The sequence below is a fragment of the Heterocephalus glaber genome, unplaced genomic scaffold, assembly GCF_053883595.1.
Source record: "Heterocephalus glaber isolate CG9 unplaced genomic scaffold, H.glaber_assembly_v1.0 deba00001532, whole genome shotgun sequence".
Lineage (NCBI taxonomy): Eukaryota > Metazoa > Chordata > Mammalia > Rodentia > Bathyergidae > Heterocephalus > Heterocephalus glaber.
This window is the reverse complement of record NW_028258330.1, coordinates 26,171,902-26,197,471: the sequence shown is the minus strand read 5'-3', so window position 1 is coordinate 26,197,471 and position 25,570 is coordinate 26,171,902. Positions and strand designations below refer to the sequence as shown.

At 43.3% G+C, this 25,570-nt stretch overlaps 1 protein-coding gene across 4 annotated transcripts; it reads left to right on the top strand.

Annotated features, from left to right (window-relative positions):
* Positions 1–739: 739 nt before the first annotated feature.
* On the top strand, positions 740–25,570 carry Edem2 (ER degradation enhancing alpha-mannosidase like protein 2). Of its 4 annotated transcripts, none has more exons than XM_004867880.4 (11): positions 741–947; positions 1,210–1,320; positions 2,951–2,990; positions 5,971–6,076; positions 9,425–9,550; positions 11,801–12,012; positions 14,424–14,565; positions 16,075–16,199; positions 19,825–19,969; positions 22,583–22,704; positions 24,995–25,570. In XM_004867880.4, the coding sequence occupies exons 1-11, from the start codon at positions 841–843 to the stop codon at positions 25,493–25,495; spliced, it is 1,737 nt and encodes a 578-aa protein (XP_004867937.1). In that variant the 5' UTR covers positions 741–840; the 3' UTR covers positions 25,496–25,570. The 4 variants fall into 4 exon arrangements, with proteins under 4 accessions (XP_087045065.1, XP_004867937.1, XP_021102517.2 ...); XM_021246858.2 differs by having other exon boundaries at positions 741–978; XM_087188938.1 differs by lacking the exon at positions 741–947 and adding an exon at positions 976–1,101.

Sequence of the window (25,570 nt, the reverse complement as noted above, 5' to 3'; positions counted from 1 at the left end):
AAGTATTGGGAGGAGCATTCTTCTCGGTTGGTGTGGAAACCAAAGGGACTATGATGATGTGACCGTAACCAAAAGTGAAATAGAAGATCATGTACTTACGAACTTTTAGAAGTGAGATTTCAGAAAACCTCAAGAGTGGCAGTTTTAGAAAAATAATTCTAAGTTGTTATATAATAAGGGAACTGGTTTGGGAAACTCAGTATCTCTAAGAATGATCAAACCTGAACATATTTCATCTTTTGTTTTTAGACAAGGCCTTGCTATGTAGTTCAGCCTGGCCCTGAACTCTCTATGTAGCCCATGCTGGCCTGGAACTCTATTCTAGACGATTCTCCTGCCTCATTGTAATCCCAAGTGCTGGGATTACAGGCATGCACCACCACACCGGGCCTTTTGTTTTTGTTTTATAGGGATTTTGTTTATTTCATACATTTTATATACGTTCATTCAACAAATATTGAGTCCCTGCTTATCCCTGCCGTAATAAAGTATTGGGAAAAAAACAAACTAGGTAATGCTTTTAAAGCGTTCTATGATGTTTTAGTATACAAGTACTCAATAAATCCTAACTGGTGTCATTAAAACATTAATTAATAACATTAGCAACAGCAGCCACTGTCTGTAAGACACGTTGATCGAGGCTTGGGCAACTATGTATCCCTAGACACGCTTCGCCACCCGTTGCATTCTGGGGCTTGTAGTCCGGAAGTGAATGACTGATTTCTCGGCGCGCAGGCGTAGTGGTGCGGATCCCCGGAAGAGCCAGCAGAAGTTAGTATGTGCGGGTGGTGGTGGTGGCGGCTGCCCCTGCTGCGGCGGCACTGACACGCTACGAGCTCTATGCCTTTCCGGCTGCTCGTCCCGCTCGGCCTCCTGTGCTCGCTGCTGCCCCTGCACCATGGTGCGCCAGGTCCTGATGGCACCGCGCCGGACCCCGCCCACTACAGGTGAAGGAGGCCAAGCTCTCGCCCTTCCGAGGTGGGGGAATGGGAAGCGCAGACGGGGTTTCTTATTTTTCCCTCCATACCAGGATCCCCAACCCGCGACCAGCGTACCGACTTGTTCAGGTCCTGCTGCCGGACCCTTGGCAGAAATCAGCTGGTGATTCCCTCTTTCCGCTCTATTTCTGGTCCTTTCTCCCGTCTCATTTTGTGCTGCGCCCCCCCCCCCCCCCGCCCCTCCCAGCTTATTTCTGGTCTTTCGCACTAGGGAGCGAGTCAAGGCCATGTTCTACCACGCCTACGACAGCTATCTGGAAAATGCCTTTCCCTACGACGAGCTGAGACCTCTCACCTGTGATGGGCACGACACCTGGGGCAGGTAGTATGAGCCGAGAGATTAAGGGCGGCCGCAGTGTAGCGAGCAGGGGAGGGTCACTTAGGGGTTGGCTTCAGGGTCTCCTCACAGGTTCTGAAAAGCTCCCAGACGGGTTAGGCTGCCCTCCTCCAAATTCAGACCAGTACCACCAGGGGTCCACCTAGCGTCTCCCAGTGCAAAAAGTCTTAGTGTAGCCTGGCTGTCTGGACCTCTGGACTCAACCTCGCTAGTAACAGGCACCAGCTGCGGGGACGTGGGCAAGTTTCTGGAGTCAGGTGTTGTGGATGGAAGAGTTCACACTTTCTCCATTATCCTTATTGTATGGTTTTTTGTCATTCATACCTCTAATCACTCCCCTTCCTGTCATTCTCATAAATCCCTTGTTTTATTTTCTTTGTAGCACTTCTCTGATACTATAATTTTCACTTGTCTATTGGTTTCATTCTCATTTCTATGAGAATAAAAATACGCAAACTGGAATTCTCTGTCTTGTTCCTTGTGAGTGAAGAATCATTGCATTAGCTGAGGCTGGCATTGATTGAACACTATGCTGAGCATTTTACTGTCATTTTATTTAATTCTCTTAACACTTCTAGGAGTTAGATGCAAATATCTCCAGTTTACATATTTATTAATGATTGCATTCCTTCCTATGTTAAGGACTAGAGAAATTAGGGAAACTCAGAACTTGTTCTGGTTTACAATTTTAGTTAAAAAAAAAAAAAAGAACAAGGGCTAATTCAGACAGTACAAAATCATGTGATAAAGTAAAATGTCTCTCCGACCTTAACCTCCAATCACTGTTACCTTTCCTTTATATTCTTTCAGAAATATATTTTACCATTTTGTAGGGGTGTGTCTTTTTAAAAACCAACTTTTTAAAGTTGTAATTTCCATGCAATACAGTACTCCCATTTAAATTTTATAGTAACCACCATCACAGCCTAGCTATAGAATGTTTCTTTCATCCTAAAATGTTTTCTTGTGTCCTTTTATAGTTCATCCCTCCACCACCACTGGCCCTAACAACAGCTAATCTGCTATCTGTTGATATGTATGCTTTTGAAGTGTAGATGGAAACATACTGTATCAGCTGTTCTGCACCTTGTCTTTTTCATATAACAACATAATTGTGAGTGTCTTTATCAGCACATAGAACTCCTGATAAGCATCTTTTTGATAACTTTATAGTTTTGCACTGTTTGTACCACAGTTTAGTTCATCACTCTTCAACTGGTGGACAGGTTCTTTCTAACCTTGTTCTAAACAGTACTGTTATGAGCAGTCTCAAACAACTCTGTGCTGTGGAGTAAATTCCTACATGTGGAATTGCTGAAAACCCTGGCCTTTTAGCTGCAGTCTTGCACTACTTCCCCATGGCACAGAAAAATTGCAGCGAATATAGATGATGTGTTTAATTACAATTGAGCAATATCAGCCCACACTTCCAGGTGCATTAAGAGAGTCAAACGACCCTAGAGATTTCCCTTGTTTCTCTGTTGTCATGATGAATGGGGAGGGCAGAGGCATCCCAGTGCCTCACATAGTTTTGGGTGCATGGAGAATCTAGGACAGCCATATACCTGGTGTTTTGTTTTCTTACTAAAGAGCTGGGATTTCTATCCTTTTACAGTTTTTCTCTGACTCTCATTGATGCTCTGGACACACTGCTGGTAAGTATCTCATCTATTTCATCCTCTTTGTCATTGCATAACCAGCATCTTTTCTCTTTTAGCAGCTTGACTGTGAATAGAAGTGAATTCCTCTATTAGGTTTCATCTCATGATTGTGAACCATCAGGCTGTGCTTACCAAGCTAAATAGGAGAAAACCAAATATTCCAACTTATCCCGATTCGTTTATTTAGCAAACATTCTAGAGGACCTGTTAGGTACAGGGACTTGTGATAACCTTGTATAACTTTGTGAGGGATACAGAGATTTTGGTACCCTGTTTGTTTTCAGCTTACAACCTAGTAGCCATGTGCGATGATAATAACAAACGAGTTACTATGTTATATATAGGGCTCTTGATAAGCACTTTATAAGTACTGTCTTACCTTGTTTAATCCTTCCAACAACCTCATGAGATAAATACTTTTACTCTTTACACCTGAGAAATCTGCTATTTAGAAAGGTAAAATAACATGGTAGGATACAAAGCTATTAAAAAGTAGAGCTAGTACTTGAACTTAATTCTGTATGACTGCAAGCATTGACAATCTTGTTTAAAAAGGCCACAAGTGCCAGGGATTTAGCTCAGTGGCACCATGCCTGCCTGGCAAGCACAAGGTCCTGAGTTTGATTCCTGGTACCAAGTAAATAAATAAAAGCTACACGCCTGTGATCCCAGGAGTCAGGGGGTTGAGGCAGGAGGATTGCCTCGAGTTTGAGGCCCACCTTGGCTACATAGTGAGTTCAAGGTCAGCCTGAATTCTGTAGTGAGATCCTATTACAAAAAACCAAAAAAGAAAAAAAAAAAAACCCACAAAAAAGAATTTAATAACTTTCCTCCTATTTCATTTTTTTTGGTTCATATACTATTTGTTTGATTAATACAATTCAGCTTATAATTTGTTTTGCTTAATGTTAAGTTGTATGTACTTATCCATTCAAATATTTATTGAGGGCCAGCTGTACATCAGCACAGTGCTGAACTCTGGAGTCATAATGGTGAGTTTAAACAGACATGGCCACTGGTTGCCTGGAGTGTGTGGTGTTAGCAAGGGAAACAAAGGGTGAAAGAATAACCTTGAAGAATATATAATTACAAATTAAGGTGAGTGCGCTAAAGGAAAGGAACATAATTCTGTGAATGGCCATAACAAAAGAATCTGTCTTTTTTTTTTTTTTGGTACCGGGAATCGAACTTGGGACCTTGCGCTTGCAAGGCAGGCGCCGGAACCACTGAGCTAAATCCCCAGCCCCAAAAGAATCTGTCTTATGCTGAAGAGATTGGGAGAACTTCCCTGAAGCCATGAAATGACACTTGAGTCACTTGAGTCAGGTCTGAAGGAGAAGCATGTAGTGACAGGAAAGTGTGGAAGGAGAGAAGGAACAACTAGTGCAAATACTTTATGGCAGGAGAGAGCATGGCAGGTGCAGCGAATTGAAGGAAGGCTAGCTGGGGAGTGGGGAAGGAAAAGGAGGAAATAAAGTGAATCTGGAGGGACAGAGAGGAACCAGATGATGCAAGCTCTTCACTGTGTCAAGGGTTTTGATCTTTAACTCAAGAGCAAGGGAAAGCTACTGGAATTTCCTTAAGCAGAAGGCAGGAAATGATGAGACTTCTGTTTTGAGGTCACCATTGCAATATGAAGAAAGATTTGTATAATCATTGAAGAAACATTTGTCAAGTAATTGCTTTGTGAGCTGTACTTGGTAGCCTGGGTAAATTCAGAAGTGAATGAGGCCTCTGGCTGTGCGAAAATTCTTTTTTTCCTTTTTCAAAGATTTTCTTAATATGGAAAGAAATAGATGGGGTGGGACTAGTTCTACTTACATACCACTCATTTAGGAAACTGTGTGGAAAGAATTATGCCTTTTCCAGTAATTCCAGGACCTGACTTCACTGATCTGGCTTGAGTTTACACCTGAACCAGTCACTTGGTCAAAGGATATGGTACTGTGGCTGGTCCGAGCCAGGTGCCCATGCTATAGCTGGGGACATGGCATTAGTCTCTCCTGAGCCGCAGGAGTGACTGTAGAAGGGCAACTCTTCAAAGGAAAATTGGGATGCTGTTATCAGAGTAAAAGATATCAGGAGTGCACTTAGCTGATGGTTTAAAGAAAGAGGGTTTATTTCCTCAAGAAAATCTGAAGGTAATTTCTAGCATTGGGGAAACTGTGCAACTATGCTGTGAGACCCTGCTCTTTGTCCTTTTCTATTCTACTGTGAGTGTGCTGGCTTTCATGCTCATGCTTAGTAGTACCTCATGGTGGAACATAGTTGCCACAGCTCTGGAAATCAAATCTGCTTTCAAGGCAGGCAGAGGCAGAGTGAAAGCCATGCCAGCCACGTTTGTTAAATTGGGAAAACAAGCTTTTCCAAAGGTGTCCCTGGTAGACTCTGTAAGAGTCAGAAGTGACTGAGTAACACAATCACTTAGCAGCAAAGGAGGCTGAGAAAGCAAGCATTTGGGTAAAGAAGGTTGGAAGCCAATCTGTAATGTTTTCTACAAGATCAAATGTGACGAGAGAGGGTTTAAAAACAACTGGTATCCACTGTATAAGATTTCCTTATGGGGTTTACATTCTTTATAACATATCCATTTAAATGGGTGCCTAAGGCAGGCATTTAAATGGGTACCTAACCCTAGCGATGCATGCTTGTAATCTCAGCACTCAGGAGGCTGAAGCAGGAGGATTTACCATGAGTTTGAGGCCAGCCTGGCCTATGGAATGAGTTCAAGGCCAACCTGAACAACACAGTGAAGAGACCCTTTTCCAAAAAAAAAAAAAAAAAAAAGGTCCCCAATAACTGTTGAATTGATGCTGGGTTTCTGGGCGATTTCTGGTCTCAGTGTTGTTTCCCTGTGACCAGACTTAAGATAGAAACTGGAGGTTTTAATTGAATGAGTGAGGGCCATACCAGTACAGCATCCCAAAGTCTGAATCCAGCATATTCTGTACCTCATGGTCAGGTCTCTTTCCAGATTTTAGGGAATGTCTCCGAATTCCAAAGAGTGGTTGAAGTGCTTCAGGACAACGTGGACTTTGATATTGACGTGAATGCCTCTGTGTTTGAAACCAACATTCGAGGTGAGACCTGCCTACTACCAGGACCTTTGGAAGAGAAGAGAGTGTAGAGTTGCTGCTGTGAAATCTAAAAGATGATAAATAGGATCTTTAGGACCCACCCTACCAGGGCACTTGGCCAAAGCCGGTGATTGACAGAGTGCTTCTGTCCTCCTGGGGTTCTGGTGGAGAGGAGGGCAATCTCAGGATCTGTCATCAGTTTTAGGCATTCAAGTGAAAGCAACAGAGAAAATACTGGAAAGGAATAGACCAGAATTGCATACATAGTAGTGATTTGGTGCTGTGAACAAGAATGCTGAAATCCCTGCCTTCTTGGAGCTTATTTATTTTCTGTCCAATAGAACTTTTTGCTAGGATGGGAATGTTTTATACCTGTGTTATCCAGTAATGGTAGCCATTAACCACATGGGCTTTGAGCATTTGGTATGTGTCTATTGCAGCTGAGGAACTGAACTTTTAATTTCATTTAGTTTTAATGAATTTAAATTTAAATGTCAAATAAATAAATTAGGAATTGAAAAACATAAATTTAAATGTCACATAGTGATTATCATATTGGACAGTGCATGTCAAGGGTGTTAATTTTATGCCTGCCCATAAAAATGATGTGGGACTTTTTAAAGTGTTCACACGCCTGGGCTTTACCCTCATGGCAATCTCTGGGTTGAGTCTTAGAATCGGTATTTTTAGCAGGCTCTGGTGGTTCTTATGAGGCTCCCATAGCCTTTACTCGGTGACCCTCTAGACCACTAGCTTGCAGCTGTCGCCTCTGGAAGGCAGAGTTCTGCTTCCCCTTGTTTCGTATGTTCTGGCCTGAAACTTTGTCCTAGATATATGATACATAAAAATTTAAAAAGAAAGTGGAGAGCAAGCATGGTGTAGAATCCTGGGTTAGCTGAGTTTGAGGCTGTGTGCATTGTTGCGTCTCACAACTTCTTTTTCTTTTTCTCTTTTTATGGCATAGGAAATCAAACCCAGGACTCATGCATGCCATGCAGGTGCTCTATCACGGGGCTACACCCCCAGCCCTCCCTCTCCCAACTTCTGAGCCCAGTTTACCATCTATAAATGAAGGTTATCATTATACCTTCATTTCTGATATGAACATAATTATATGATTATTTTCTCTTAGCACTTTGAAGAAATTTTTCCATTGTCTTCTGGTTTCATGGTTGTTGTTAAGAGGTAATCTGTCAAAGTTACTTCTTTGTAGTTAATCTTTTTATCCCTCTGGGTGCCCCCTCTATAAAACTTTTTATTATGAAAATGTTAGCCTATATATAAGTAGAGAAAATAGTACAATGAACTAAACATAGCCACTACCCAGCTTTAACAATCATTACATGAACTCTGGCTGCTTTTATGATTTTTATTTCTCTGATGTTCTGCAATGTTACTGTGATGTATATAAATAGAGGATTCTTTTTTTTTTTAATCTTGTTTGAGAGTCTTGGGTTTGAGAATTGCTGTCATTTCTTTGAGAAAGTTCTTAAGTATTTTCTTTCAAATATTTCCTCTTACCCACTTTCTCCTTCTTTTTTAAAAATTCCAACTAGATATATGTTTCACCTTCTCACTGTATCCTCCAAGTCCCTGCTGTGTTTTTCAAGGAAATTTTGTCTTTTTGTGTTGCATTTTTCGTAACTTTTTTGGGACTGTCTTCAAGTCTAATATCTATTCTGCTATGTCTTACCTGCTGTTACATATATTCATGCTGTTTTTAATTTGTTATTTCTTTATTTTTAGAAACTGTTTAGTCCTTTTATAAATATTCTTGGTAATTTTTATTATTTCTTCATACTTACTCATATATTCCAACCCCCTTTTTATTTCTTTAAGCATATGACACTTATTTTCTATTCTGTCTGATAATTCTACTATCTGAATTGTTGGTAGGTCTTATTTCCTGTCTTTTTTGTTGGCTGTTACTCAGAATGCTTTGTTTCCATGTATGTTTTGTATCTTTTTATATTTTTTTATTGTACATTCATTTCCTAGGCTTTCTTTTTTTAATTTTTTTTTTGGGGGGGGTACTGGGAATCAAACTCAGGACCTTGCACTTGCGAGGCAGGCGTGGCACCACTGAGCTAAATCCCCAGCCCCCCTGGGCTTTCTGTATAGGATTCTTTGAGGCCTAGGTGGAACATAGGTTCTTCCAGATACAGTTTTTTTTAAGGTTTCTGCAATATGACTGGAGGTACTACCTACCAAAACCTACTTTATGCTAAACATTTGAGGTTTCCTAGACATTCCAGTTGGTATAAATTCAGACTGTAAAGGTTTGTGAGTAATAGATTATAGTTACTGATTCTCTGGTAGTATTGATTCTCTGGGCGCCAAGATTAGAGGCATCTAGTTTTCCTTTGTGCACCAGGTGAGGTGTGCAGGGTCTATTTTTAATTCCCCCTTACACAGAGTACGTCACCCTTTAATGTCTGTACTTAATGCAGGGATCTTGATCAGATACCCCCTTTGGCCATGTCCTACCTCTGTCTTCTGTTGCCCTTCTGCCAGGAGGAGGGGGAAATTGAAAGTCAGAGTCAGTCCTTAATTTGTAGTCAGGAGGTCATTTCTGACATCTAATGATATTTCCAGATACAAACCCTTTGTTTGTTTGTTTGTTTGTTTTGCTTTTTGGGTACTGGGAATCAAACTTGGGACCTTGCACTTTTGAGGCAGGTGGCAGAACCACTGAGTTAAATCCCCAGCCCCCCTTTGTCTGTTTTTATAAGTCCTAAGTATTGCATAATCACTTAAAATAGATAAATTAGTGTGAAGTAATAGCCACTCTTTTCATTCCCCCAGGTGTGACAGGTGAGGGGAGAAAGAGTGATAAAGTAGAAGGAATATGGGCTTTGGAATCAGATAGATGTGGCCCTCCTACCAACTAGATAGGTAGCCCATGGCAGGTCACTTTGCCTCTCTGAATCTTTTTTGTTTTTTGAGACAAAGTCTTGCTCGAAATCTCGGCAATCCTCCTGCCTCAGCCTCCTGAGTGCTGGGATCACAGGCGTGCGCCACCACACCCCATTGCTTTTCTGAATCTTAATATTTTCATCTAAAGAGGGGAAAGCAGTACCTAGTGCTGTATACACAGTATGGACTTCAAAAGGTGGCCATTGTTTGTGTGACCTACCAAGAGGAAAAGCTTTGTTTCATGTATTGCCTCCTCCCCATTTTCTCCCTCTTTTTTTTATATGCTACAAATATGTGGGATTAAGGGATGGCTCTTTCACTAGGGGTCTTCAGCCGCTTCCCAGGGTGCCATCCCAACAGTGCTTAGGGTTAATTTCCATAAGGGAAAGACTGGTCCTTGGGACTGTAACCACTTGCATTTTGTGTCTTCTGCAGTGGTAGGAGGACTCCTTTCTGCTCACTTGTTGTCAAAGAAGGCTGGGGTGGAAGTGGAGGCGGGATGGCCCTGTTCCGGACCTCTCCTGAGGATGGCTGAGGAGGCAGCCCGAAAACTTCTACCAGGTAAAATCCATACAGAGCTGGGGGAGACATGAAATGGAGTGTCCTGCTTCCCTCGATGGAGCCAAGAGTGATCATGCTGAATCATTGATGTTTTGTCTCCTAAGTACCAAGTAATGATCATAGAAATCAGGAGAGTCCTGGGCATTTTAAGGGCTTGCTAGGGCACTGACCCAGAATGGCTGACCTGACCTGATTACTGTTTGTGGGCATGAGCTGAAGGCCAGCCTAGGGGATGGATGATCCTTGTTCTTATTTTGATTGAGCTCTTTTGCTTCCTCTTAGGCCCTCATACTGCTTAAATAACAAGGCCCCCGGGCAGCGCCTTGGTCTGAGTATCAGAAGCCGAAAGTTCTAGGCTTGGTTGTCCCAGCTGCATCTTGACCAAGCCACGCTCCCTTTCCATGGTTCAGTTTCCCTGTCTATCAAATGAGAATCATAATTTCTTCTCTCTTACAACTTTCGTTTTGGGGAGGCTGAAATGAGGTTGGGAGAAAGTGCTTAGAGAACTTCAAACTATTGAAGCAAAGGGGATTTGTTTGGTGGCTAAGCAGCATCCAGGGCTATAGGCCAAGTCTCACTGTTTTTGTCCAGTGGGGCAGCCACGCCAGGCTCAGTAGTGTCAGCTGGACACTGTGTTCCTTTCAGGGTGTGGTAGAGGTCCGGGGGCTGCTCACACCCAAACACATCACAGTATGTTTTCCACCAGCTCTTCAGCCATCTTCTGTATTTATCCCCTGTGTGCAGCCCTTGCCTCTCACCCTTGGGGAGAGCTGAGGTGAGCAGGTTTGCTGGCTTCAGGTCTCACTCATGGCCCATGGCTCACGGCCTAAGTGTCTCCTAGCAAACATCATGTCCTGTGTGAGTCATTCCTACAGGAAGCTGCCTTTTTGCTCCTTTTTTTTTTAAATTACAAAAAAATTTTATTGAGAAATATACATATTCAAAAGTATGTATTGAGTTATTATAAAGTAAGTGCCAGTATACCTATCCTTTGGGTAGAGGAGGGGGATTTTGTCACTCTCCTTTTTAATACTTCTTGCCTTTTCTAAAATATTTGTTTGAGCCCTCCTTGGTTGTGACTTACATTTTCCTTGCTTGCCACTCATGCCTGACAGATAGCAAGTGTCTTGTTGATAACAAAGTTGCTGGACTCTGTAGCTTTCGGACGTTTTGACAGCTTTGTTCACAGTTCAGTGACGCATAGACTCCTCTGCAGTTGTTTAACCTTTTGGTTTAACCTTTTGGCCAAGAGAGGAAATCTCTGCCTCAGGCTGGTGGCTGAGTTCTTGAATCAGAAGGCACAGGGTGTGGTGGGCAGGGCACTGGACTGGGATTTGGGCGAGGGTGAGAGGTCTGGGCAGGCATTCCCAGCCCAGCACGGTTTGACTCTTGTATGACCTTTGGCTGAATCACTTTATAGCCATGATTTTCCTAGCTTATAAATTAGGGGTCATACATTATCAGTGTTTTAAGGGTTTATATCCTTTTTTCTTTCTTTTAAAAATAATTTTGCCCTTAAACTCCTTATCTGAAACAGGGATCTCAAATGGCTTCTCTGAAAGTAAGTATGATCTGCTGATCTGTTTCTTTGGATCAGAATAGTATTTTAAGAAGTCTGTGAATGGCTGAGTTTAATGGCATACACCTATAATCCCAGCTACTTGGGAGGCTGAGGCCAGAGGATCACAAGTTTAAGTCCAGCCTGGGCAATTTAGTGAGACCCTGTCTCAAAATAAAATTTAAATAAGAGCCAGGGATGTAGCTCAGTGACAGAGTGCTTAACTAGCATACATGAGGCCCTGTGTTCCATCCCCAGTTTGGCAATTAGCTTCTAGTGGGGCATATTCTAGTCTGTGAGCCACAAGCCCCACTACTTCTGTAGTTTAAGCTTTCCTTGCTTCACACTGTTACCTACCTGCCCTCAGAAAGCATAGTGTAAAAAAAATAAAAGTAGAGCCACTCTAGCTGAGATGAGCTATGTGGCACTGACAACCTGAAGAACACTTCTCTCCATGTCCCCACATTACCTATAGGAGCCCTTGGGTCAGGCAGAACAGTGTTTGACAGCATCAGGGTTAGGTGGCGGCTAAGGGCCCTCCCGTTATGACATTTATCCTTCTCTGGCTCAGACTCGAGCAGATCACCCAAAAAAAGAAGGACATGCTGGCCAAGGTCTCAAGCTTTGGGGTTGTATCAAAACCCTCCCTACCCCCTGCTTCTATCTGGAGTGATACATTTTTAATTGTTTAGCCTTTCAGACCCCCACTGGGATGCCCTATGGAACGGTGAACCTGCTTCATGGTGTGAACCCAGGGGAGACCCCTGTCACCTGTACGGCAGGGATTGGGACCTTCATTGTGGAATTTGCCACCTTGAGCAGCCTCACTGGAGACCCTGTGTTTGAAGACGTGGCCAGAGTGGCCCTGATGCGCCTGTGGGAGAGCCGGTCAGATATCGGGCTGGTAGGTGGGCCACTGCCCTTCCTGCATGAGTCAAGTCTGCCAGCCTGGGCACCGCTTAGGAGGCCCAGGGCTCTGAGCAACAGGTTACAGTTAAGCCAAGGGAAACTTAGGGCAACCTCAGTAGCCCGGGAGTTGGGCCCAGGACACTAAAAGTAGGCTGAGCCCCAATTCATGTTTTGGCACAGAAGCAAAGAGAGCCTGAGAGCCCATCCTCCAGCAGGAGCAGGGGTTGTGTTGAGCTTTGAGCCTTGTTGAACTCTGATTTCTAGGGAACGATCATGTGCTTCGTGCCCCTGAAGCTCATTAGCCCACCTGGCCCTCGCTTTTAGTCTTTCTGCATTGGTAAGACGCTTTCGTTGAGTATCAGTGCTGAGAGGTGTCTTGGCTAATTAGGGGATTCTTACACATGATAGTCTTTTTTTCTTTTTTTGAAAGTTGCAGTCAGGGCCGGGGATTTAGCTCAGTGGCTCTGGTGCCTGCCTCGCAAGCACAAGGTCCCGAGTTCAAGCCCCAGTGCAAAAAAAAAAAAAAAAAGAAAGTTGCAATAAACATGAGCAGAATAGTTTATGAAACAGCAGTAAAATCTATTTATAGCTAGCTATGCGGTGTGGTGGTACACACAACTTAGCAACTTAGTGAGCTCTGTCTCAAAAAAAAATTTAAAAAGAGCTATGGATGTATCTTATTGTGTAAGCCCTGGGTTCAGTCCCTGATAACACACATATGCACACACATGTGTGCACACACATACATGCAGACACATGCACAAACACACATAATCTATTTAACATTACATAACATTTCCCAAACTTATTTGACCCAAGAGCTTCCTTTTCTCTCCAGTGCCTATTAACACATGGAAACTTTAGATGATCTCTAAGGTGGGTTTCTGCTCCTAAACAGGATAATCCAGTGAAACTAACAGTAACAGGGCTGAGACTATTCAGGAAATATCACGGGATTTAGTCAGAACTAGATTCAAGCCTTGGCCTTGCTGTATCAAAACTGTATGGCCCTTGGCAAATTGCCTAACCTCTCTGGTTCTCAATTACTTCAGTAATGTTAATATATGAGTACCTCCTTTGCTTAGTCATTATGACTTCTTAAAACTGTTTGAAAGTGATCCATGTATAGGCACATTTTATGCAGAGTCTGGTGCTAAGTCAGCTTGAAAAGTGGGGCATGTGTGAGGAATCTTTACAAATCCCTTTAGAAGGTACTTCTCTAGACACCTGTAGTAACTCCCTTAGTCCAACCCAAGCATTTTTTCCTCCAACCTGGAACTGTAGTGGACTTTGTTGGTGCCCAGCCCACATCCTCTTGATCTTTTCTATTTTTGTGCACACTGGCCTGTCTGCCAACTGCCGTCACCCATGCCCCTTTGCCTGCGAGCCTTCTCTGTGCTTGAAGCCTGCTCTGATTGCATTTGGCTGGAAAGACAGGAACTTAATGTTACCCATGAGCAATTCCCAACCAGGGACTGATACCGATAGGAGTTTGTAGATGCACATTCCATCCCCCTGCACCCTCCCATGTCCCACCTTAGGGAAAATCACTCTGTACTGAGTCCTCAGGCTCCCAGCAGGACTCAACTCCAGTGCCTGTGGCAGAAACTTGCTCAATCCCTCACCATGTATGGGCTGCCTTTCCTGCCTTGTCTTACTTGCTCCTTCCTCCTCTACTGATATTTCCAGAGACTCAGCTTCCACATCAGCTACTTTCAGTCTTCCTTGCTGGGGTCTGCCCCTGGGGAACCCAAACTAACCCAGAACTGTTAGCTATTTCTTTTGATTGAGTACTAGATGAAGTTATCAGTTTTTAGGAATGACTCAAGCTGTATAAAAACCATATCTCTTTCGTTAAGTCTTTTAATATCTATTTTAAAAAGACCTTATAGTCATGTGGTTCAAAAGTCAAAAGATTAAAAAAAATACCCAGTGACATTGGTGAAGTCCCCTTGGACCCTGTCCCCCAGCTATCCAGTTCCTTTCTTTAGAAACACACTCTATCAGCTTCTTGGGTGTCCCTCTGGAGTCAGTTTCTGGAAATACAGGAAGTTTGTCTTTAGACACTGGAATCACAAGCTGAGCGCTCCAAAGTCAGATTGTGGGAATAGCAAGTTCTTGTCTCTCATCTCACACTTACTCTAGGCAGGGTGTAAACACTCCAAGTCATTTTTCTTCCTCATTTTTGCACAGCATGTATAATTAAATCCTCATAAATGTGCATGAGAAGCATCTCCACTGTACAGATGTGCAGGAAGGCTGCCCTTGAGCCGCCTTCCCCATAGCCTGCATGTCTCCAAGAAGCACTTGGGTGCCTGTCTTGCATCCCACTGGGAAGTCAGGGGATGTTGGCAAGAGGGTGGGAGTTGATCATTTTTTGGCCTTGATACTACATCTCTCTCCCAGGTTGGCAACCACATCGATGTGCTCACTGGCAAGTGGGTGGCCCAGGATTCGGGCATTGGGGCTGGTGTTGATTCCTACTTTGAGTACCTGGTGAAAGGAGCCATCCTGCTTCAGGACAAGAAGCTCATGGCTATGTTCCTAGGTAAAAAGGGCAGGGTAAGGGGGCGTTTTATGACTTCCTAGTTTTTTTATTTTGTTTTTGTTTATTTGAGACAGGGTCTCACTACGTAGTTCAGGCTAGTCTTGAACTCACTATGTACCCCAGGATAGCCTTGAACTTGTAATGATCCTTCTGCCTCAGCAGAAGTGCTAGGATTACTGGCATGTGCCACACACCTGCCTGACTTCCTTTTGATGCGTGGTTTGTTTGTAAACTTTTGAGTTGCTCCCAGATGCATGCAGAATCAATTTGGAATATCTGAGTCTGCATCCTGTGCCGCTTGGACTCACATGGCCCATTTGATGCCCACTGTACCTTATTCCCTCCTACAAGAACCACCTGAGCCATGCTGTGTTCTCTGCTCCTGGTCTAGATTTCTTATCTCCTGGCCATTGCACATGGTATTTCCTTTGTCTGGAATATCTTCTTTCCTGTCTTTTTGTGTCCAAGTTCTATTTACCCTTCAATGTCCTGCTTAAATATCACCTTACCCAGGAAATAGTGTGATCCTCTCTTAGAATTTAGGACCTTCAACACCTTTCCTGCAGTCAGATATCGTTAGCAACTCCACAATTCGTTGCAGAATCTATGCCTTAGTCATTTTCATATTTCTCCAGTCCTTTGTATGAGGTAAATAATGGGTGAATGCCTGTTGAATAAATACGTTTACCCTATAGGCCCTCACACACCAGTAATAATGATCTTGGGAACTGTTGAACTGCTAGTATAATTATTACAGCTACTATTCATTTAGTCAAATATTTATTGCATGCCATAAGCACTATGCCAAGGCTCTGAATATGGACTGATTCATTTAATCCTTATAACACTTTTTGAGATTATCCTATATATTTGTATGTGTATCTTGTGCTTTGTTCATTCAGATAATTGTGCATATTTATTATGCACTTTGATAGTGTTGGGAATTTTTTTTTTTTTGAGACAAGGTCTCACTATGCAGCCCAGGCTGGCCTCCTCCTGCCTCAGCTTCCTGAGTGCTAGGCTTACAGGTATGCGCCACCACGCCCTGCTGTGTTGGGAATTTTGCAATGAAAACAAAATCTCAGGTCTCACAGTTTATAATACAGGGAAGAGGAATATGTTCAAGTTCCCAGTGGAAGATCAGCTCCATATGGGCTGGACTTTGTCTTGTTGTTCACTGAGCTCACTGAATGAATAGATCCACTGAACAATCCCCCTAGGTCCATAACATTATTTTCCCAATTTAACAGATAATAAGGCTTAAGAGGGAAAAGTTTGCCCAAGGTCACATCTCGCACACTATAAAGCCAAAGCTGTAATGTGAGCCTAGAAATTTGACTCCAGAACCTGTGATCCTTTCTAGTCTGCTTGCTGTATTGCATACTAGGCCACTCTGAAGCTAGACCATCATCTGATCTTCCAAAAGGGTAAGCCCATGCTTTGTTGTCAAGGCTGCCTTTTGTCTCACTAATCACTCACATGTCCATTATCCCATTTTCCATGATGCAGAGTTTAACAAAGCCATTCGGAATTATACACGCTTCGGTGACTGGTACCTGTGGGTGCAGATGTACAAGGGGACTGTGTCCATGCCGGTCTTCCAGTCTTTGGAAGCCTATTGGCCTGGTCTTCAGGTAGGAACAATTAAAGAGGGTGGTCATTTTCCTATGAAGTGGCAAAGCAAGCTTATTCTGATGTGTAAGTCAAGTAAGTTATGTTCCGTTACTTGAGTACTCTGGGGGTAGAAGAGAGACCTAGAGTGAATTAGGTAGATCCATGATTTTGCCAAGCCAGATTTTCCGAGGTATGTATTAAGGTGTCAGGCACTGAGCATCCAGTTTGTGGAGGAATGTTGTGCCACTTACGGTTCCGTACATGGCATCTTTCCAGGCAAGGCAGGAATGGCTGCTTGCATTTATGTTGAGATGGCTCTTACAGTGTTCCGCAGGTGGGACTAGAACTTCTGGGCTTAAGTGGTCCTCCGGTCCTGAGTAGCTGGGACTGCAGGCTCATGCCACTACACTCAGTCAAGTTTCCTCCTTGGCTATAAACTTTTGTGACCACCACCAGCATTATTTTCCCTGACACAGTCTGACAGAGTCACAGCTGGAAGGGACCTGAGAGCCCATCTAAGCTACTCCCTCAGTGTGCCAAGTATTTTACGTACTAAAATGTTTTGTAATGTAAATGGGTTTTAAAATTGGTGAGGAGGGCAGGGATTTAGCTGAGTGGTGCCATGCCTGCCTCGCAAACACAAGGTCCTGAGTTTAATTCCCAGTACAAAAAAATTTTGGGGGGCTGGGGATTTAGCTCAGTGGTTTTGCTGCCTGCTGCGCAAGCACAAGGACCTGAGTTCGATCCCTGGTACCAAAAAAAAAAAAAAAAGTTTTTTTGTTTTAACAAAAGGTAATAATGTGGTGGATGGTAATAAATTTTAAAAGGGCACAAATGAATGCAGTGAAAAGTGAGTGTTGAGCACATACCCTCATGCCTGCTCCCATGTAGCTTCTGTTCTCAGTTTTCTGTGTATCTTTACAGAAATCCATAGACACAAATAATGAATGTATTTATATCCCTTATTTTATTTTAAAAATAGATGGGATATATTATATTCTTTGGAAGCTTTTTTTCTTTATAGACTAAATCTTAGAGATCACTGTTTATTGATACATATGGATTGGTCTTTTTAATTTTTTATTAGCTTTCTGTGTAGTTCATTGCGTAGATAAACTGCAATTGTTTTGACTGGTCCCCAATTGTGTACAATCCTCTTATATTACAAATGGAGAAACGGACACAGAGAAAACTTGTTGATAATATTAAATATTGATCTATCTCTTCTAAGATCTTTAAATTTGTTGCTTGTATGAATTTTTAAAAATGATGGTTTTAATTTTAAGAGTGTGGTTACATATCATTTTTCCCATGAACTCATTTCCATTCTACTCGCTCAACAGTACTTTTCCTTTTATTTTTATTTTATGTTAAGAGCATTTTGTTGATCAAACTATCCTACATTTTTCTAACAAAAAGTTATATAACAGAAACTAAAAATGTTTTAATATTTCCTGTGATCATAAGCTGAGTATTGCACTTATATTATTAGATTGAACCATATAAAATTGCTAGCAATCAAGCCAGGTGTGGTGGGGTATGCCTGTAATCCCAGCACTCAGGAGGCTTAGGCAGGAGGATTGCCACAAGTTCGAGGCCAACCTGAGCAAGATCTTGTCTCAAAAAAAAAAAAAAAGAACTAAAATAAAATGATTTCATCAAAAATTATTTTTGATGATCTCTGTCTTGACAGTGTGACCAGTTCCTCTTTGAATTTTTTGAAAGCAGAGAAATGGAAATGGTCTGATTTGCAATCCAGTAGCTAAAGTCATTTATTTTCTACACTTACACTAATTTTAAATTTAGCCTAGTCTGGTGCTCAGGAAGTTTTTATACCCAAGGGCAATGTCCAACACTTCGTTTAGACTGTTAATGACACCATCTTCTGAAAAGTACAATTGTAAGGGTGAGAGTTGCCTGCCTTTGTGTGACAAGCACAAAGCCTGTTTCAGGCAGGACTATTTTAGGAAAGTTGAGGATCTAGCAATCTGTTTTCCTTAAAACTCTTTGTGACCACATTCCCCCTGGAAACCCTTCTCATAAGAACTAACCACACCCTTTGGCCCAGCATCTTTCCATTCTGTGCTTGTTCCTCAAGAAAGTCATGCAAGACCAAAAGATAACAACCTATATATGTATCTTGCCTAGTGTGGTAGTGCACACCTGTAATCCCAGCACTTGGGAGCCTGAGGCAGGAGGATCCCCATGAGTTCATGGCCAGCCTGGGCTACATGGTGAGACCCTGTCTCAAAAACAAAAACCAAAAGAATAAAAAACCTGTATATGTATATTCTTGGCAGCAAAGCCAAACTAGTAATGATTTAAATGCTTAACATGGAGGACTAAATAAATGATTATTTTTAATGGAATGGATTATTAGATAACTTTAATATTCAACTGATTTTTTTTTTTTTTTTTTGGTACCGGGGATCGAACTTGGGACCTTGTGCTTGTGAGGCAGGCAGTGGAACTACTGAGCTAAATCCCCAGCTGGATAACTTTAATATTAAAATTAAAACATAAACTTCATTCTCACATGAAGAAGTAAACAGGAATCAAGGAAACATGAAGGAATATTGCTGCTGAACTTCAGTATTATGAGCAACTAGAGGTGATTCATTTTTAAAAAAAATTCTTAAGAGTTTTTCAAAACTTCTTAGGTAAATGATTTTTTTTTTTGGTACTGGGGATTGAACTTGGGTCTTTGTGCTTGCACAGCAGGCGGCGAAACCACTGAGCTAAATCCCCAGCCCTAAATGATTCTTTAAGTAGACTTAATAACACATGTGCTCTGACCCAGCGACCCTAATTCTGGAAATTGATCTTACCAATGTACTTTGCATATATGTGAAGTAACATGTACAGAAGTGTTTATCACAGTATTGATTGTTATAGTGAATGGCAAAAGATGGGAACCAAGTCTAATGGCTGTTTATAGGAAACTGATTAAATTGTGGTCTAAGCAACAGAATGCTATGCAACTATATAAATAGGAGGAGGGTACTCTCTGTGTATTTTATGTACTTATGGAGAGTATACCTAAAGGATATCTATAGTGTAGGGAAAATAATTTATTGTACTCTGTGTTTACATTTGTATAGAGAAACTCTGGAAAGTTGTGTAATAAAATGGTTATCTTTTGGGGGATGTGGAATGAGAATAAGATAGCACAAACTTTGCTATTCCTAGCTTTTTATTTTTTTGAGACAGGATCTTGCTAAGTAGTCCGGGGTGGCTTGAACTCTCCATGTAGTCCAGGCCTGCCTGCCTTGCTTTGCTTTGCTTTGCCCGCCCTTCCTTCCTTCCTTCCTTCCTTCCTTCCTTCCTTCCTTCCTTCCTCCCTCCCTTCCTCCCTCCCTCCCTCCCTCCCTCCCTCCCTCCCTCCCTCCCTCCCTTCCTCCCTCCCTTCCTCCCTCCCTCCCTCCTTCTCTCTCTCTCTCTCTCTCTCTTTCTTTCTTTCTTTTGTCTCTCTATGTAATTCAAGCTGGCCTTGAATTCACTATATAGCTCAGGCTGACCTTGAATTCACAGCAGTCTTCCTGGGTCAGCCTTTCAAGTGCTGGGATTCCAGGGGTGCACCACCATGCCCATTATCTGTGGGTTTTTATACTGACTTTCTGTCTAACCAGCACTTCTCACCCACAGAGCCTCATTGGGGACATCGACAATGCCATGAAGACTTTCCTCAACTACTACACTGTGTGGAAGCAGTTTGGAGGGCTCCCAGAGTTCTACAACATCCCTCAGGGATACACAGTGGAAAAGCGAGAGGGCTACCCACTTCGGCCAGGTGAGCAGCCGCTTAGGCCCACGGCCAGCCTGTGGGTGCTGGTTCTTTGTGTTCTAATCCCTCAGAAGTGCTTGCAGTTTTTTCCTCATGTGATCCAGTGGCTCTGAGTGGTTTTTTCCATTAGGAATTATTGGCCCCATATTTCCAGGGATGGACACTGAGGCCTAGTGGCTTGAAGTAGCTTGGCCAAGGCTGTAAAGTGCAGGAGCTGGGGCTGGAACCCAGGTCTCTTAACTTAGCCCCATGTTATTTTCAAACTTGGGAAAGTAAGCAAGAAGGAAAACATCAGGTTACTTATTTCTGATTTCAGATTGTACGCAAACTGCCACAGGCAGTAAGTGGATCAGGTAGATTATTCTTTTGTGGTATGGGTGGCAGAACTGTGGGATGGGCCTTAGGCACCATCTAATCTTTTTTCCTTTCCATTGGCAGCTCAGAGTTAAAGGTACCACACACTAGACCCTTCCTCAGTTCCTTGCCAGCCCTGATGTCCTCTGATTCATTGCAGGAAAGCAAAAAACTATGAGGAGGGAAGAGGGGACAGAGGCAGGAAGCTTAGTCAACACACAGGCATCCTCACCCCAGGATAGTTTGTAAGTTGACGTTGTCTTAGATGCTTCCCACCTACATTGCTGTGAGCCATGGGATGGGGTCTTCCTAGGGCCACTGCCTTTTCTACCTTCATGAGGTTGTGGGACTTTGGAAGGGGACAGAAGGAGTGAAACAGGAGTTCCAAAGGGCAAATTAATCACTTTGGAATTCTCAAGTGTTGCTGTTCTTGGTGTTTCTCATGTATTCCCATTTTTTTGTTTTTAATTTATTCAAAAAAAAATTTTTTTGAGATGGAGTCTCACTATGTAGTCCAGGTTGGCCTCAAACTCATGATCCTCCTACCTCAGCCTCCTGAGTGCTGGGATTATAGGCATGCACTACCATGGCTGCCTCATAGCATTTTGGCAGGAAGGCACTGATGGAAAATAAGGCGCTATTGCCAGGAATCCAGAAGTGCCTTTGTCCAGTCACCCTTCCCCAAAACAGTAGCACATGGGAGATAGTGTACTGCTCTCTAGCTAGCCCGGCCAGTGTATTGTGCTCCAGTACATGACTCTGATCCGCAGTTGTGGAGCATAGAGCCTGAATAAAGGCCTCTGGTGGTCATTACCTCCCCTAAGTCCAGATCTAACCCCTGAACTGTCATCTTCCTTCAGAAAGTTGGCTGCATGATACATGACAGAGTAAAGTAACAGCCAGCAAACTTGTGGTGCTGAGAAAACAAGGCTGGCCTTGACCTGGCCTGCTGCTAGACACAGAAGAATGGCTTCCTACGGAGCACTTTTTCTGTCTGCATTCATTGGCTAGGAAATGTGCCCGAGTCTATGTCTTAGGGCATGAGCAGCTGTATCAGCCTTGTCCAAAGCCCCTGAATGGCCAAGAAGAGGAAGTAGGACAGAGCAGGGTGATGGACCTTTTCTCCAACGTAAGAGCAGGAGTTTTCAGTCTTATATCAGGAGGCAGAGAAATGCTGGCTGATATCAAGGAGGAGGAAACGGGAGGAGAAGATCAGGGCAGATGTTGGTGGGGTTGAGGGAGAGCAGTGACAAAGTAGAAAAGCAGCTGTGGATTCTACTCAATGAGCCACCTTTAGTGGACAGTCAGATCTTTTCTGTAACAGTGCTGCAGCTATTTGAAAGCAGTAAACACGTTTTCCTTTTTTCAGAAAAATACTCTCATTGGGACCCATTGCTGTTGGCTAATATTCTCCTTGAAATTGGTCTTGTGTCTTTACATTCTAATTGTGAGGTAGAGTAAGGCAGGGCACTCCTTTTATTCTGGGCACAGTGAGCCAATGACTGTGCCTCTGCAGATCAAAAGTTAGCACTTGAATCTCTTACCTTTGTCTTTTTGTCTGTCCTTTCTCAGCAAGGGCCTATTCTTCATTTAAGCTTTCAGATTAGGTTAGGGTGTGAATGGTGGGAAAACAATATTGGTTTAATTAAGTCAGAAATGTATTTCTTGCCGGGCATGGTGGTGCATGCCTGTAATCCCAACACTTGGGGAGGCTGAGGCAGGAGGATCACTGCAAGTTCAAGACCAGCCTGAGCTACACAGCGAGACCCTGTCTCAAAAAGCCAAAAAAAGAGAAATGTGCTTCTGTCTCATATTCTGGTCATATATGGCTCTCCATGGTATTATCTGTGGGAAATGGTTTTGTTTTTGTTTTTTTTTTTTTTTTGGTACCAGGGATCTAACTCAGGACATTGCCCTTGCAAAGCAGGCAGCGCAGCCACTGAGCTAAATCCCTGGCCTGTGGGGAATTGTTAATCTAGGCAGCCATGGCTTGGCTGAAGTCAGGGATTCTGTTATCAAGGATGAAGGAAGGAACAGGGATTAAGAAACAGACTACAGCCTCTGTCACCTTACATTTACATTGGTCTCCACTGAGCTTTGGGCTTTAGGCCTGTTGGCTCTGAATACCCAGCACTGGGTGAAATATCTCATGTTCCTCTTAGTTGGGGCTAATGGACAATGGATAGAAGAGAGGAGTCCCTGAGCGTGCCCCAAGCCAGGCCTGCTCAGGCACTGAGTGAGGAAAATCTGCTTTAACCTTTGCAGAGCTCATTGAGAGCGCAATGTACCTTTACCGAGCCACAGGCGATCCCACCCTCTTAGAACTCGGGAGAGATGCTGTGGAGTCCATTGAAAAAATCAGCAAGGTGGAGTGTGGATTTGCAACGGTAAGTGTCTCCCCTTAGCACTAAAGAGCCTCTTCCAGGGTGGGGTCTTGGCAGTGCTGGAGCATTAGCACTGGAGTGGACCTTGGAGATGTATATAAATTAATGAACAGAGAAGCTAAGAGCCTTGCTGAAGCTCACACAAGCTGGAGGAGGAGCGTTAGAGTTAGTCTTGATCCTGTGCCCTTGGTAGCCCCCTGTACCAGAGATCCTTATCCTCATTAAGCTACTTTGCAAGGCGAATTTTCTGAAAAGTTTTCTAAGATGGTATATATATAAAATGTTTTTTTTGTAAAGTGGTTTTTTACAAAGGGAAGTCCTATCCTGGGGATTTAGCTCAGTGGCACCACACCTGCCTTGCAAGCACGAGGTCCTGAGTTTGATCCCTGGTACCAAAAAAAAAGGGAAATCCAGCTGGGCATGCTGGCACATGCTTGTAACAAGATTTAGGAGGCTGAGGCAAGAGGATCACTGTGACTTTGAGGCCAGCCTGGGCTACATAGTGAGACCCTGTCTCAGAAAAACAAACAACAAAACAAAGGAAAATCCAGAGTCCTATATTCCTGTATTCAAATCTGGATCCTTTTAACAAAATGGCCCTGCTAGTGTTACAGGTATTATCAAATGCCTTTTGCATGCCAGGCACTGTACACCAAGCCTGTGCTCCGATGGAGCTCACACATAAGTAGGAAAGACAATGAATGTGTATCTGGGAGACAGAAAGAAGCCAGTGTGGGTGGGGTAGATTGAGCAAGAAGGAAGTGGGGAGAGGAGGCTACAGGAGGCAGGGGCTGGATCAGAGAGGGCCTCTTGTAAGCCGTGGGAAAATTGGATTTGGGTCAGTGTGGCATGAGAAGCATTGGTCGGTCCTACAACAGTGCTGTGATCTGATTTGTATTTTAGAAATATCACTCTGGCTGCTGTGGAGAATGGGTTGAAAGGGTCAAGGGTGAGAGCCAGGTCATATCCTTATAGGACCCAAGCAGGCAAGATATTAATAAACAGTCATTACAGGCACAGAACAACAAATATATAAGAAAATAGTCTGAAAGAAAATTCCCCGAGAAGCCTACAGAGTTCTTGTTAGGATATGGGATTTTTTTTTTAAAAGGGGAAAACACTTTTGCAAATTTGTTATGTGGTTGTATTTTGTAAGTAAAATACAATCCATATTTTGAAAGAAAAGACTTGTATGTATAGGGGAAAATAAAGCAGTGATATGTTTGGTTTCCAAAGGGTATTGGTTTTTCCGTGAAAAACCAAAGTGGCAGGTCCATTGGGGCCTTCTTGGGAATGCAAGGCTCATTTCCATGAAAGCAAAGCTCTTTGGAAGTCCTCCAGGGTGCATGATGGGAACAGGCATCTGATCCCGGCCAAACAGGGCAAGAAAAGAAGTCAGTGCGTAAAGTCCATATTTGAGTCATGTTTTTAAATGTAAGATGTCCACTGAGAATTATAGTTTTATTTAAATATATTGCTAACTCTGAGAGGCTAAAAATGTTTGTACCGAGTTATCTTACTCCCCCATGCCTGTAAACGTAATGAAATGTTCTAAATTAGACACCTCGTTAGTTATTTATAATAGTAAAAACTTGGTAACCACCTTGATACCCACCAGGGAAGGATTAGCTAAGTAAATGACAATTCATTTTGATGATGGAATATTCTGTCATAGTTAATAGTCAGAAAACAGTAGTGTAAAAGGGATAGGAGATTGTCCTGTCATGAGGAAGGGAAAGTGAGGGAGGCCTCTGAGGAAGGAAGGGAGGGAGGGAGGGAGGGAGGGAAGAAAGGAAGGGAGGGAGGGAGGGGAAGGAGAGAAAGAGGGACAGAGCAGAGGGAGGGAGGGGAGAGGCAGGGAGGACCCGGAAGAAGAGTGCCCCAGACTGAAGGAACTGCTGACGCAAAGAACTTGAGGTAGCAGATCCTACCAGCTCAGGAACGAGAAGGCCAAGTGGCTGGAGCTGCAACAGCAAAGATTCCAGAGGCAGTGGATGAGGGAAGGAGCTGGAGCCAGATCCTGAAGGACCTGGTAAAGCTTGGGTTTATAACCTTTGTGAAAGGGGTTGTTGACCCAACATTGTGAAAGGAGGGTGGCAGGTAAGATTCATGATAAATATATCACAGGGTATGGATGGAAGCAGGAAGTCCCATTGGAAGCAGTTGTGATCGTCCACGTAAGAGATGGTGGTGGCTTAGAAAAGAGCAAAGCTCTTGAGAAGAGGAGTGATTCAGCCAGAAGCCTTCGGTACTGTGATGCTGTTCTGACTCGCTTTCTTCTCCCACACGGCAGATCAAAGATCTCCGAGACCACAAGCTTGACAACCGCATGGAGTCCTTCTTCCTGGCCGAGACTGTGAAATACCTCTACCTTCTGTTTGACCCAACCAACTTTATCCACAACAATGGCTCCACCTTCGATGCTGTGATGACCCCCTATGGGGAGTGCATCCTGGGGGCTGGGGGCTACATCTTCAACACAGAAGCTCACCCCATTGACCCCGCTGCCCTCCACTGTTGCCAGAGACTGAAGGAGGAGCAGGGGGAAGTGGAAGACTTGATGAGGGAATTCTACTCTCTCAAACGGAGTAGGTCAAGATTCCAGAAAAAGACAATGAGTTCGGGGCCCTGGGAACCCCCAGCAGGGCCAGGAACATTGTCCTCACCTGAAAACCACAACGAGGCAGGGGAGAAGAAGCCTCCGAAGCAGAAAATCTCACTTCTCAGCTGCCCCAGTCAGCCCTTTACCTCTAAGTTGGCGTTGCTGGGACAGGTTTTCCTGGATTCCTCATAACCACTGGATGATTTATTTTTATTTTTATTTTTCTGAGACTAAACTACAGCAATAAATCTGCTTTTGGCTATTGTA